Below are 15,095 nucleotides of genomic sequence, written 5' to 3'. Positions count from 1 at the left end.
AAGAGACGGTCCCTAAGGTAGGCAGGTCCTAGGCCATATAGGGCTTTAAAGGTATTGACCAGCACCTTGTACCGGACTCGGTATATTATTGGCAGCCAGTGCAGTCCCTGGAGGCCTGGCTGAATGTGCTCCCGTCTAGGGAGCCCTAATAACAGCCGAGCTGCGGCGTTCTGCACTAGCTGCAACTTCCGGGTTTGGCACGGGCAGCACCATGTAGAGGTGACCATTGCATGGATCACTGTTGCCAGATCGTCCTGCTCCAGGAAGGGAGCCAACTGCCTCGCCTGCCTAAGATGAAAAAATGCGGACTTAGCAGTGGCTGCTACCTAGGCCTCCATAGTTAAGGCAGGCTCAAGTAGTACCCCCAAGCTCTTGACCCTGTGCGCCATTGTCAGTGGCACACCGTCAAGAGGTGGAAGGGGAATTTCCCCTCCCAGACTATGGCGACCCAAGCAAAGGACCTCTGTCTTCACTGGATTTAGTTTCAACCTACTCAGCCTGAGCCATCTAGCCACGGCTTGTAATGCCCGGTCCAGGTTTTCTGGGACACAGTCAGGCTGGCCATCCATGAATAGATAGAGCTGGGTGTCATCAGCGTACTGGTGGCAACCCAGCCCATACCTCCGGACAATCTGGGCAAGGGGGCGCATGTAGATGTTAAACAACTGGGGAAAGAACTGCCCCCTGAGGCACCCCACAATCAAGCGTGTGCCTCTGTGACAACTCACCCCCAATTGCCACCCTTTGTCCCCGACCATCAAGGAATGAGGAGAGCCATTGTAAGGCCAACCCCTGAATCCCTGCGTCGGCGAGACGGCAAGTCAGCAGCTGGTGGTCAACCGTATTGAACGCTGCCGATAGGTCCAACAACACCAGCACCACCGAGCCGCCTCGATCCAGATGCCGCTGGAGGTCATCCATCAGAGCGACCAGCACTGTCTCCGTCCCGTGACCCGGGCGGAAACCGGACTGATGGGGGTCGAGAATGGAAGCATCCTCCAGAAAACTCTGCAACTGCAACGCCACTGCCCTCTCAATGAGTTTACCCAAAAAGGGTAAATTCGAGACCGGCCAATAGTGTGTCAATTCGGCCGGATCTAGCGTTGGTTTTTTCAATAGAGGGCAGACCACAGTCTCTTTCAGAGCTGCTGGAAAATGCCCTTCCATCAGGGATCTGTTTATGATATCCCGTACAGGATATCTAAGCTCCCTCTGGAAAGCTTTAATAAGCCAGGAGGGGCAGGGGTCCAGATTACAGGTTGTAGGGCGAGCAGACACGAGAATCCTGTCAACTTCCTCCAGACTGAGAGCATTGAAACCATCCAGGACACACTCTGAAGACAGGCATGGAGCCTCAGGTTCACATACTGTCTCCAATATGGTGGGGAAGTCGTGGTGGAGCAACGCGACCTTATCTGCAAAAAAGTTCGCAAAAGCCTCACAGCCAATCTCCAATTCATTAAAATTTGGTCTGCCTTGTGGCAGAGTTATAAAGGTCCGAATTGTATTGAACAGTTGTGCCGGGCGCGAAGTTGCAGATGCAATCTTAGCCGCAAAGTATGTTTTCTTTGTGGCCTTGACTTTCACATCACCTGCTCAATCTTTTAACTGGAGGAGCCGGGGGCTGAAAATAGGACTTTCTACCTGTCAAGCATCTTGTTTCTTTATTAGTATGCCTGTATTGTTAACTGTGATTCTACTGTGTTGTACATCAAAGCCATGTAACCTCTTCCTTAGTTCTCACTAGTAGCAAATGCAGGAATGTCCTCTTTGAAGATAAGGCCTCCTGGGACACTTTCCCAGGCGCAGACCTGGACCCAGGATGTTGCTAAACCGCAAGAATAGATAAAGTAGCAAGCATGTGAATTTCACACGCCTGAGTAGGAATTCTTAAGCTATCTTTGATGTGCCCCTTAAAGCTAGCGTTCTAGAGTTAAATTGTATCACTTCCAATCTGGTGCCTACCTGAGCACAATGGATTATCAATAAACCAATACTTTGTTTCAAAATCAACGGCTGGTTATTTTGAGATCTGATGCTTGACACTACCTGCTAAGCAGATACTCTGCCACTGAGTCACAGCCTTTCCCTTAAACTGGCAGACTGCTGGTGGAGGCATCTCGATACCGTTGAATGGAGGGAATCAGGATAGTCAAGTTAGCCTTTATTGGCATAAAATATATAGATATATAGAGCAAATTGGTTTAAAAAAAAATAAAATGGAACAATTGCATACATATACATCAGGAAAAGTATAAACATAAACTATTTCTATGAGATCCTCTGACATGCCTTTAAAACAGAATAAAGAAATTTAGCCACTTTCAGTGACACTAGATGAAGTATCGTTCAAAAGATTATAGACCTTAAGTGCATCAGAACAATCAACCATGCTAACTAAAAGAGGATGTAAATACTTGTGACGAAGATCTGTATACAAATTACAATAAAGAATATGAGTAACTGACTCTACACATTTTTGCTTACAGTATCTGACCAAGTAGGCTGTCTTGTTAAATCTGCCATAAAGAATGGCAGCGGTCATGGCATTGCATCTGGCAAGGGAAAAAGCTCTATGCTGCTGTGGCACCTGCAAGACGGATAGATATGAGGCCATTTTCCCAGTACTAAGAGAGATCTCAAAACTCAGTGGGGAACAAGTTTTCTTAGCCAGACTGTCTAGGTCTTGGCGCTCAATATCTAGCAACCTGTTTTTAATTTGTTGGACTGCGGTGGTGCAGGACAGCATGGACAATAGTTCTAGGGATAAACCCATTGGTTTTATTTTAGACCACCAGAGCCTCACCTTCCAGGTCTCCTGACTTATACAAGACTGGGGAAGGGGGGCATTTTGGCATAAGAACATAAGAGAAGCCATGTTGAATCAGGCCAATGGCCCATCCAGTCTAACACTCTGTGTCACACAGTGGCCAAAAACCAGGTGCCATCAGAAGGTTCATTAGTGGGGCCAAACACTAGAAGTCCTCACTGTTGCCCCTCCCAAGCACCAAAAATACAGAGAATCACTTGCTCCAGACAAAGAGTTCAAACAATACACTGTGGCTAATAGCCAGTGATGGACCTCTGCTCCATATGCTTATCCAATCCCCTCTTGAATCTGTCTATGCTTGTAGCCACCGCCACCTCCTGTGGCAGGGAATTCCACGTGTTAATTACCCTTTGGGTGAAGAAGGACTTCCTTTTATCCATTCTAACCCGACTGCTCAGCAATTTCATTGAGTGCCCACGAATTTCTTGTACTGTGAGAAAGGGAGAAAAGTACTTCTTACCAGTTTTCATTCTTTTTGCATCCCCCCTGTGTCTCATGGCATTTTGTTCAGGATGGTTTTCCAGCCCTCTGTTGCGCTTTTTCAGTGGCCAGGGCTGCTGGGAAAATGGTTTGCTTTCATGAACTTTCAGTTCATGCAAGTGTGCATCCCAGCTCACAAAATGGATATATGCTCTTCTGATAATGAAAATATCTTTCTTGAATAGAGTTTGGAGGCTTACAACAAATATGACCAGTGCTCATCCTTAAATATTCTAGAATAATGCTGTTTAATGGCAAAATTAAACCACCGCAGGCTATTTTCCAAAGTTATGATTGATCACAGACTTCATTTGCTGAATTGTTTAAAACTATTGAGCCAGACTCGTAGAGAAGCCAAAGGTGGGCCACTTCCAAATCCATAAAATGAAATGAGGGTTTTCAGCTCTGAAGAAGCAGTAGGAACAATGATTGATTTAGCAACCAGAGAGCTCTTAATTGCTCTTAATTTCTCCCTCCTGCTGGTTGCATTGGGCCAAATTTTAAGATTTATTTATTTTTAATTGGTGTGTCTTTCTAACTTGGGAAAGGCTCTAATATAGGCTGCTGTGCCTTATTGCTCTTTGAAACTCAATACCATCATTGACAAATGAAATGTCATCAGGTTATTACCATTACACACGCACCCCCAACCTGGCAGTAGCATAATTTGTACTTTTGAGTACTTGCCTTTTCCTATGAGGCTTATTAATAACTGGCTAGAACTGCTGCTGGGGTAGAAAGTGCAAACTTCTGGAGTCTGCTATGAGGTTACAGGAAAGTCTGAGGCAGTGGAATTTACTCAAGGGGTGAGAAGTGTTTCAATGCAAAACGGCTGTCGAACTCATTTGTTATGAGGGCCGGATCTGACAGAAAAAGAAGAAGAAGAAGGAGGAGGAGGAGGAGGAGGAGGAGGAGAAGGATATTGGATTTATATCCCACCCTCCACTCAGAGTCTCAGAGTGGCTCACAATCTCCTTTATCTTCCTCCCCCACAACAGACACCCTGTGAGGCGGGTGAGGCTGAGAGAACTCTCCCATCCTTCCGAGGTCGGTAAAATTAGTAACCAGCTTGCTGCGGGGAGAGTGTAGATGACGGGATGGCAATGACAAACCACCAAGTAAAAAATCTGCCGTGAAAACATCGTGAAAGCAAAATCACCCCAGAGTAAAAACGACTGGTGCTTGCACAGGGGACTACCTTTACCTTTAGCATCGTAGTGCCTGTGCTTCCATCCTATAATTCCGCCCTTCCGCCCTGAGCCACTTGTGGGAAGGGCGGGATACAAATCATAAATAAATAAATAATTTTAACAGCTCTCCAGAAGCAAAGTTTGTGTGTGGTGGGATAAAGGTTGAGCAGTTTTCAAATTTCTGGATCAACTCCAGAAAGGGACGCATTTTGTCCACTCACCAATGTATAACAATACACGTACTGTTCACAACTTTGTAGAATGACACAATACAGTTTGCCAGCTGCAACCAAAAATGGTTTAGCATGAGCGGGTGCCAGTTCAGTCACAGTGGCTATTGGCTGCTAATTGCATCAGTGTAAGTCTGACTAGAAACCATCTAGCAGAGCTAATTCTAAGATAAGTGCCCCAGCATAATTCATTGTAATGCGTCCGTGACACCAAGCATCGATTAATACACTCAGCATATCCATTTACCTTCACCTTGAATTTCGTGGCCATCCTCTCTGTGTTTGTAAACCCCGACAGCAAAGAAATAAAACTCATTGTGATGGGATTTTATATATATATATATATATATATATATATATATATATATATATATATATATATAAACTTTTATATATATATATATATAAAAACTTTGTAGAACTTCCCAGAGCCTGTGAGTGCTCTGTCTCTAGCAACTCCTTTCCCAGACAGAGGCAGGATGAGCACTCTCCCCTCAGTTCTCTTCTTGCCACTGTAAAGAAAAATTAGTTTGTCCGAGCTGCTTTCCCTCAGACGTTTGTGGCACCTGGAAACTACTTAACTGATCATAAAAGCCAGTAGAATTGGATTATTTAAGGCAGGGGTATTGAACTCGTTTGTTATGAGGGCCAGATCTTACAGTCTGGTGTAGTGGTGGTTAAGTGTGCGAACTCTTATCTGGGAGAACCAGGTTTGATTCCCAACTCCTCCACTTGCACCTGCTAGCATGGCCTTGGGTCAGCCAGAGCCCTGGCAGAGGTTGTCCTTGAAAGGACAGCTTCTGAGAGAGCTCTCTCAGCCCCACACACCTCACAGGGTGTCTGTTGTGGGGAATTAAGCGCTTTTGTAGCCTGAGTGACTCTACTTTATTGCCAATTTTGCTTCTTTGTTCAGTTGCTGCCAACTTAATTGATGCTGAAATACTAAAACTGCTGTGTACATTATTGCTGATTCTGCATTTCATTCCAGTAAGGTTAGAACCACTGGAGAGATCTCTAGAGATTTGATTTCTGTATCGCCACATTTCTTATTTGTAGGTTGATGCTATTTAATAGCCCCAGTTTCTAATTTTGGTATTTTTACAGTATATTTGCTTGGTACCTTGTAACTTTGTGGGGGGGGGGGAGCTAAATAAATAACTTGGCTCATGCAACCTAAATATGTCTTCAGTAGCATTGTGTGCATTTTTTTGGGGGGGGGGCAACCTTGGTTCAATGTTTCACTTCCCAAATATGAAGAGTGAGGACTGTAATATATGCCACTTGGGGAGAGAGAGTCAAGGATATTGGTTCAGGATGCCAGCACAGCCTGTCATTGGTGGGCTAGTACAAAAATTAATAAAAATAAAATCTCAACAGCTTTACCGTGGCTAAGAGGAGCATGTTTGACTGCCCAGCTAGACAGAACTGTGGGCCTTGCTTCTTTCTGGAGAGCCAGTTTGGTATAGAGGTTATGAGTGGTGGACTTTAATCTGGAGAACTGGGTTTGATCCCCACTCCTCCACATGCAGCCAGCTGGGTGACCTTGGGTCAGTTACAGTTCTTGCAGAGTTTTCTTAGCCCCACCTACCTCACAGGGTGTCTGATGTGAGGAGAGGAAGGGAAGGAGATTGTAAGCCACTTTGAGACTTCGAGTGAAAGATAGCAACTCTGATTACTCCTCTTCTTTCACCTCCTCTTCCTCTTCTTTTCTTCCTCCTAAGCAGTGTTGCCTCTAAGCTGAGTTAGTGTGTGCTAGCTCACAGCTTTTTAGCCTCCGGCTCACACATTTTTGTCTCAGCTCAGGAAAAATGGCCTCAGAGCAAACGAAGTTGTGCAGTAACTCACAGCTTTATGCCAGTAGCTCATGAAGCAAAATTCTTGCTCACAGGACTCCACAGCTTAAAGGGAGCCTTGAGCCCTAAGGTATGTTGGCTAGCTGCGAAAGCCTGTTGGTTATGCTAAAATTTAGCATCATGTCAGTCTTGAAATCCCTATGGCATAGGCCTGCCTGAAGGAGACACAGTTGTGAATTACATCATAGACATGCTGCCAATAGGACAAGTCAGGAATCCCAGGCCTGAAACAGTTTCTGCACAGCAGTCCTCATGAAGCAGCAGTGTCATGAGGAGAGGGGTTCACTGGCTATTGAACTTACAAGGAAACTCTCTGGTAGGCTGCTGCCCTAGAATGCCAACACTGGCAGCTAGGAGAAGCAGAGCCAAGCTCCGGCAATTGGCCTGGTACCTTGGGGGCCACTCATCTCAGCAAGCAACCAACTGCCTCCTCCTCTGGGAATTCACAAGAGGCAGCAGTGGATGATTTGATGTCCATTGCTGCCAGCCCAGGGCTTTTTTTTTTGTAGCAGGAGCTCCTTTGCATCTTAGGCCACACAGCCCTGATGCAGCCAATCCTGGAGCTTACAGTAGGCCCTGTATGAAGAGCCCCTGTAAGCTGTTGGAGGATTGGCTGCATCGGGGGTGTATGGCCCAGGGGTGGAATATGTGCAGAACTTTCAAATGAGAGTTTTCCCATTCACCTGAGGCGGGACTGTTTGCATGTTCCAGTGGAGTGTCTGGAAACTCTTACAGGTGGATTTATTTACTTTATCACCTGAGAGCCAGTTTGGTGTAGTGGTTAAGAGTGACAGACTCTAACCTGGAGAACCGGGTTTGATTCCCCACTCTTCCAGTTGCAGCCACCTGGATCACGGTTCTCTCAGAGATATTCTCTCAAGGGCAGTTCTCTCATAACTCTCTCAGTCCCACCTACCTTGTAAGCCACTGTGTGTCAGGCGGGGGTTCATTGAAGCTCACAAGTAAGCAGACTTAGTATTTTGAAACAAAGTTGCATTTATTGGATACTTCAGAATTACTCCAGCGTAGTAGGCATTGGAACTGATGGAGATCAGTTCAGATCATTGGTATTTAACATTCTATATCAAAGCAATTGCTTCTACCCCTCATTTACCAAAACAAAAGGCTGCTTTTGCATGTGAGAGTTTTCCCAACGTTCCCCCCTTATCTTTTCGGTTGGTGGTTACATTTCCCGGAGGCAATGTCCTTGCTGCCTCTGAGGAGGAGGTGAGAAACTGGCACATACTTTCTACTTGGCAACCTTGGCAACCTTTGATATTCCTGGGAAGCTACTCTCTACTTCCCCCCCCCCTCCCTCTTTACTACCCCGGCCCCTGTGTTAGTGAGTGTTTCTAGGCATTGATCAATATGGTTAGTAAACAGCGTTTAGCAATAGTGTAAATGAACAGAGCCTGACACTGTGAGCCTCTGAGTGAAGGACAGGGTATAAACTCAATCTCCTCCTCCTCTGCCGTCTTCTTCTTCTTCTTCTTTTCCTTCTCCTCCTCCTCCTCTTTCTCTTCCTCCTTCCCCTCCTGCTTCGCCTCCTCCTCCTCCTCCTCTTTCTCTTCCTCCTTCTCCTCCTGCTTCTCCTCCTCCACCTTCTCCTGCTTCTCCTCCTCCTCCTTCTTCTCCTCCCCAGTAAGGCTCAAGGCAGTTTACAAAATATTTTTTTGGGGGGGAGGAACTCAACCAGCATAAAGTATCCAGTAAACATTGGGTGGAGCATGTAGTTGCTCACATGTAGTTAACCCTGTGCGTGCCAAGGAGTCAGGTGACCAGTTAAAACATGCGTTATATGTTACAATGGTTAAGACTGGTTCATTATATAACTTGCTGAAAGTAATTAGAAGGGGAGCATAGCAGAGCTAGGTAATAGCCAAAATGGTAAGAAGAAGCAGCATTCATGGAGAGCTCAAAGGGAAGTTATGTGATAACTTAGGGGCTAATAGACTCGTAGCATACACTTTGTGAGCTAGAGCCACTTCATCAGATGCGTTGAGTGTTTTTCTCTGTTGACAGATGTGTCTGTGGACATGGTACAAAGGACAATATTGACAGTTGGGGGAGAGCAAGGACAGCATAATGCAGGTGATCCACACTGTGACTTTTCAGTGCCATGCTGAAAAATATAAAAGATAAGCAGAAATGCCATCCACCAACAGCAGTAATTGGCCCTCTTATAATCTCCCTAGCCTTTACTAAGCTAATTGAATACTTATTCTAGGTGGCACAAATTTCATTTTGGTTCAGATCCAGAGGATCACAGAAAGACAGCTCATGGGAATTGCCAGGGGGGGGGGTTAGAGAAAGTACAGCAGGAACTCATTTGCATATAAGGCCATACCCCCCGACATCACCATTGCTTTGCAAAGGGCTGTTTGCATATAAAACGCCCAGCAGGAACTCATTTGCATATTAGGCCACACCCCCTGACACCAAGCCAGCGGGAACTCTGTTCACCTCAGAGTCGGAAATGACCAGTGCTTGCACAGGTTTACCTTTTTATAAGTGAGGCAAGCAGGGGTCATTTTGCAGAAAAATAGGTGGTGGAGCTCATCCAGGGATTGCTATGCAGCTGCACCTACTATTCAATGGACAAGGTGGGAAGGAGGAGGTGGAACTCTCAGAAAGGTTCAGGAGCTGTGCTCCTGCGAGCTCCCGCTGAATCCAAGGCCTGGAGGGAAGGCAAATGAAGTAGTAGTCGTCAGGGCTATTTTTGAGCAGGAGTGCACAGGAACACAATTCTGGCTGGCTTGGCATCAGAGGGTGCGGCTGAATATGCAAATGAGTTTCTGGTCTTTTTCTTTAAAAAAAACCCGTGTGAAACAATGGTGATGTCAGGGGGTGTGGCCTGATATGTAAATGAGCTCCTGCTGGGCTTTTTCTACATTTAAGTAATTCACAACCTGTTGCAGCTGTCTTAATCCGGGGAATTCAGGAGTTAGATACAAACTTCATGCGATGGATTCCCCCACCAAATTGACAATTTCTACCTATTCCCCTTATTGGCTGCAGACCTCACTCATGCCTTTCCTTACGGTCCCCTGCAACTCCAGAGCAGCAGTTCACGTACATCCTCGGGCTAACGTGAGAGGCAGGGAAGTTTAATTTTGTCACTGGGAAATTTAGACGGAGTTCAGCCCACAGGTAAGAGAGTTCAGTCTACACAATCAGTTCTCTGTCCACCAAACTAGTGTCTAGCTGCCTTGGGAGATGATGCTTATTACAGTTCACTTGAATGCCCCTTGAGCTCTCTTCCTTCCTCTTTCATCTGATCTTGTGGTAGTCTCAACCCGGCCATCCAGAGAAAAGGCACTTTTCTTTTTTTACACACATGGAAAGACTCCCAGGTATGCAGAAAAATATGATTTCAGAAATTAACCTCCTCCCCGCAAAGGACCTCTCAAATTAGCCTGAGTGAGCTTACTCAAGGACATACAATGTTAAGAAGATCTAAGAGCTGGTTAAAGAAAGAGAGAGAATATTTGGGTAGAGAGAAGAAGATGATATTGGATTTGTATCATGCCCTCCACTTTGAATTTCAGAGTCTCAAGAGTGGCTCACAATCTCCTTTACCTTCCTCCCCCACAACAGACACCCTGTGAGGTGGGTGGGGCTGAGAGGGCTCTCACAGCAGCTGCCCTTTCAAGGACAGAGTCTCAGAGCAGCTCACAATCTCCTTTACCTTCCTCCCCCACAACAGACACCCTGTGAGGTGGGTGGGGCTGGAGAGGGCTCTCATAGCAGCTGCCCTTTCAAGGACAACCTCTGCCAGAGCTATGGCTGACCCAAGGCCATTCCAGCAGCTGCAAGTGGAGGAGTGGGGAATCAAACCCGGTTCTCTCAGATAAGAGTCTCCGCACTTAACCACTACACCAAACTGGCTCTGTCTTGTAATACTTCATATTACAACACATATCCACACAGGTATGTATTCTTATTAGGGTTGCCAGGTCCAATTCAAGAAATATCTGGGGACTTTGGGGGTGGAGCCAGGAGACATTGGGGTGGAGCCAGGAGCAAGGTTGTGACAAGCATAACTAAATTCTAAAGGGAATTCCTGCCATCACATTTAAAGGGACTGCACACCGTTTAAATCCTTTCCCTCCATTGGAAATAATGGATAGGGGCACCTTCTTTTGCGGCTCATAGAATTGAATTCCCTGGTCCAATCTTTTTGAAACTTGGAAGGTGTTTTGAGGAGAGGCACCGGATTCTATGCTGCAAATTTGGTGCCTCTACCTCAAAAAACAGCCCCGCCAGAGCCCCAGGTACCTGCAGATCAATTCTCCATTATAGCCTGTTAGAATCAATCGTCATAGGGAATACTGGAGTGCCCAGCAGACATTTCCCTCCCCTCCCCCCGCTTTCTGATGACCCTGAAGCGGGGGGGGGAGGGCCTCCAAACTGGGGGATCCTCTGCCTCAGCCTGGGGATTGGCAACCCTAATCCTTATTATAGCACCTCTTCCTTCCCTTGTAGGAGAACTAGACGTTCAATACAGCAGAGCAGTGTCAGATACTATATGAGATCCTTGCTACAAAATAAGTACTGCACAGAATTTGTAACAACAGCTGCACTGCAGCATTTGGGGGAGTCTTGAGTGGTCAAAAGGTAGAAGGTTGGGAGTGCTTAGAATATCTTGACACATTCTACTTCAGTCTTCCCTGCGCAAAAACGTATCTCGGGCAGTCTGAGACAAATCAAAAACCTTTCATATGCAATCAGCCCTGTCTGTCACTAATTCGTGTTGTTGCTTAGTTAGAATCCGGTATTTTTCTGTCAGTATTTGTATATATCAATCAACAGAATTCATAGCGCCCTATGAAATATGCTGTTTGCTTTGTCAAAATGAAAACAAAAATGGCATGAATCTTCCAAGAAGTTGGAATAATCCCTCAGATTTAGTGGAAATAAGACTGCGTGTGGCATTGGGTCACCTTTGCCAAATATACCAGTAATCAGTGTTGTCACTTGCTTAAAGAAATAGAGTTGATCAATCATGCATGAATTAATTGATTAAATCTGCATATATTTGCAGGTGAGGAAATGAGTCCTGTGGCACAGAGTGGTAAAGCTGCAGTACTGCAGTCTGAACTCTCTGCTCACGACCTGAGTTCGATCCCAGTGGAAGCTGGGTTCAGGTAGCCGGCTCAAGGTTGACTCAGCCTTCCATCCTTCCAAGGTCGGTAAAATGAGGACCTGGCTTGCTGGGGGAAAAGTGTAGATGACTGGGGAAGGCAATGGCAAACCACCCCGTAAAAAGTCTGCCGTGAAAACGTGTGAAAGCAACGTCAAACTGGGCCTCTTCTTCAAGGTCTTTCTTCCCATCAGGCAAGGAATTGCTTCTTCCAAGAATGGCATGTGCCATCTGTGAGTTTTTAAAACTATGTTAATTAACCTGGGCTGCCCAGTTAATCAGGATCACTTTTTAGCTGATGAGAATCATTTTAATCATTTAATTAACTGATAAGTCAGGTAAAAATTTCATCTGTTAAAATAATCTGCTATTGTTTTAATCTACTGGTTCCCCATCATAGCTCAACTGTGAAAAAAGCACGGGTTTAGATTGCCAGGCCCTTTAATTAAAATTTGTCTCCCACCCCCAACAGGTGTATATCAGGATAAAAGACGACGAGTGGAACATTTACCGAAGATACACGGAATTCAGAAGCCTGCATCAGAAATTACAGTCAAAATACCATCAAGTGAGAAGTTTCAACTTCCCTCCCAAAAAGGCCATTGGAAACAAGGTAACTAAAAATATTGTGAATGCATTGAAGATGGGAAAATATTTTTTTTAAACTGCCTGTTTCAAGTAAACAAATGCTATTTTAGGAAATGTACACATTCCAAAGTTTGTTCCAAGTTGAGAGAAGGGGAAAAAATAAACCTATGTGGCCTGCTGGTATGGGGTAGTGATAGAGTGCTGGAGGCTTGGGTTCAAATCCCCACCCTGCTATAGAAGCTTGCTGAGTGACCTTGGTTCAGTCACATTCTCTCAGCCTGGGTTTCCTCACAAGGCTGTTGTAAAGATAAAATGGAGGGGAAATTGTCATAAATTTCATTGGGTTCCCATCAGGGAGGAAAAGGAATTAAATAAAATAAATGAATTAAATAAAATCTCTTATGCTACAAATTACAAACTGGAATATGGGGCTACCTGCTTCATAGGATTTGGAAGCTGCTAGGGAAGGAGAACATTGAGTGTCTGGTATATTTATATTTTTTAACAATAATACACAGGGCTTTCTTGCAGCAGGAACTCCTTTGCATATTAGGCCACGCACCCCTGATGTAGCCAATCCTCCAAGAGCTTACAGTAGGCCCTGTAAACTCTTGGAGGATTGGCTACATCAGGGGTGTGTGGCCTAATATGCAAAGGAGATCCCAATACAAAAAAAGCCCTAATAATACATATAATGATACTTGTGATGAAGAAGAAACCAATTGGATCCAACAGGCTCTGTCTGGGTTGTAGCTTCTAGCATGGGAGGAAGGTGGTAGCTGTGAGACTCAAGGCTGGATCCAAAAAATGTGCTATTAAATATTTTACCAAGCAACATATTAAGAACCCACAGTGGACAATTTAAATATATAGTAACTGTGGCAAGAGTGTTTTTTGTGTCTAAAGGGCTGAAAAATGACCATAATTGATGGGCTGGAGGAATAAATTAACTGGATATGCAACAATGGTGCAGCTAACATCATTCTTGCATAATAGACCAGACACAGAATTAGAAGAAAAATGGAACATATTTTTTTTTATTATATAGATCAAAATGAGGGTTGAATGGTTTGAAGTATAATATAAGAACTGAATGATTGAAGCGGAGAGCAATTAAGAGGAAGAATTAAGTCATATATGTTTATAACGATGAAATATTTGAAATGTTAGAAATGAAGGAATGAAAAAATAGAACATAGATTTAAAAAGTGAAAAATCAGAGAGCATATAAGGGATTTTTATGTAACAAAGTAAGATCTATTTGACAACTTTGACAGATAGATTAGTCAGTTATAATATAATAGGCAATACAGAGAATCATGAATGACCGTCTACATTCTTTTATTTATGTTTTTGTTCATCATAGATGGCCGCTTATGTAAAAATGTAATGTAGCATATCTGTCTTGTATTTTTTGTTCCTTTTTTGTTAGTAAAAATCTTTTTAAAATATTATTTTTTAAAAAGGACTGGAGATAAGTGGAATGAGGGTGATTACATATATAAAGGGAACAGATGGACGTGGGTATGGCTGGTGATGTTTGGAACCAGCTGAAGTCAGTTTGGAGTGGGGGCTATTGGAGACTCGTGGTTGCTTTGATGCCAAGGCGACTTAATCAAATGCAGTATCTCCCTTTCTCCTTCTTGCTTGGTCAAAATTTTTTTGTCCTGGGACAAAACATTGCAAACAGAGGTTAAGGATCAGTCAGCTGTATGAAGCAAAATGTTACAGCCACATTAGGAATGTCTCTAAAACAGGGGTGGCCAAACTTGCTTAATGGGGAGGGACAGTGACTCAGTGGTAGAGCATCTGCTTGGGAAGCAGAAGGTCCCAGGTTCAATCCTCGGCATCTCCAAAAAAGGGTCCAGGCAAATAGGTGTGAAAAACCTCAGCTTGAGACCCTGGAGAGCCGCTGCCAGTCTGAGAAGACAATACTGACTTTGATGGACCAAAGGTCTGATTCAGTATAAGGCAGCTTCATATGTTCATATGTTCAATGTAAGAGCTGCATAGAATAAACATCAGATGTTTGAGAGCCACAAGACATGAACATCAGAAGTTTGAGAGCCACAAGGAAGGAAGGCAAATAGATAGGAAGGAGAGGTGGAAAGAAAGCAACGTTAAATGCATTCTCCAAACTGTTGGCTGACTTAGTTTGGAGAAGTGATTTAAATAGAGAAATGCCTTTTCCAAGCCGGCCAATGGGGCGGTGGGGGCTTCAAGAGCCACACAATATGTGTGAAAGAGCCACATGTGGCTCCTGAGCCACAGTTTGGCCACCCCTGCTCTAAAAGGTGATCTGGAAATGGAACTCCAAAATGTTGGCCTGAGTCTTGTCAGTCAAAATGTCCTGTAGCCCTTATGGGTGTGAATCCGTACTTTCTTGCCATGAGCCAGACATATTCTGAATTTATAATTAAATTGGTAGAGATTTTCCTTGGATAGAGAAAGGAAGAACAGTTAGGGGACAGGAAGACATCCGCTAAGAAGAAAGCCTGTGTTCCTTTCCATACTCTGTGGAATGACAGTCCTTTCCCAGACTATTGTTGACCAAGAAGTAGGAAGTATGAGAGCTCCTGGCCCAGTCTTACTTTGCCTGGCACTTTAGAATTCACTGTACTTCCCCCCAGGGAAGAAAAAGTCCAGCAGGAAGTTACATGCATATTAGGCCACACCCCCTGACATCAGCATAGTTTCACTTAGGGTTTTTTTTGTAAAAAAAGCCCAGTGGGAACTCATTTGCATATTAAGCCAAGCCCCCTGACACCGAGCCAGCCGGAA

At 44.6% G+C, this 15,095-nt stretch overlaps 1 protein-coding gene across 2 annotated transcripts in view; it reads left to right on the top strand.

Moving 5' to 3' along the window:
- Nucleotides 1–15,095, top strand: part of SNX29 (sorting nexin 29) — a 370,785-nt gene that overhangs the window by 242,499 nt on the left and 113,191 nt on the right. For both annotated transcript variants that reach the window (XM_060260506.1, XM_060260507.1), the window contains exon 19: nt 12,199–12,339. In XM_060260506.1, the coding sequence (XP_060116489.1) occupies nt 12,199–12,339 (141 nt within the window). The remainder of the gene's footprint in view (nt 1–12,198; nt 12,340–15,095) is intronic.

The sequence above is a fragment of the Heteronotia binoei genome, chromosome 20 (assembly GCF_032191835.1).
Source record: "Heteronotia binoei isolate CCM8104 ecotype False Entrance Well chromosome 20, APGP_CSIRO_Hbin_v1, whole genome shotgun sequence".
Taxonomy (NCBI): Eukaryota; Metazoa; Chordata; class Lepidosauria; order Squamata; family Gekkonidae; genus Heteronotia; species Heteronotia binoei.
The sequence above is the reverse complement of the archived record's forward strand: the minus strand, read 5'-3'. Positions and strand labels throughout refer to the sequence as shown.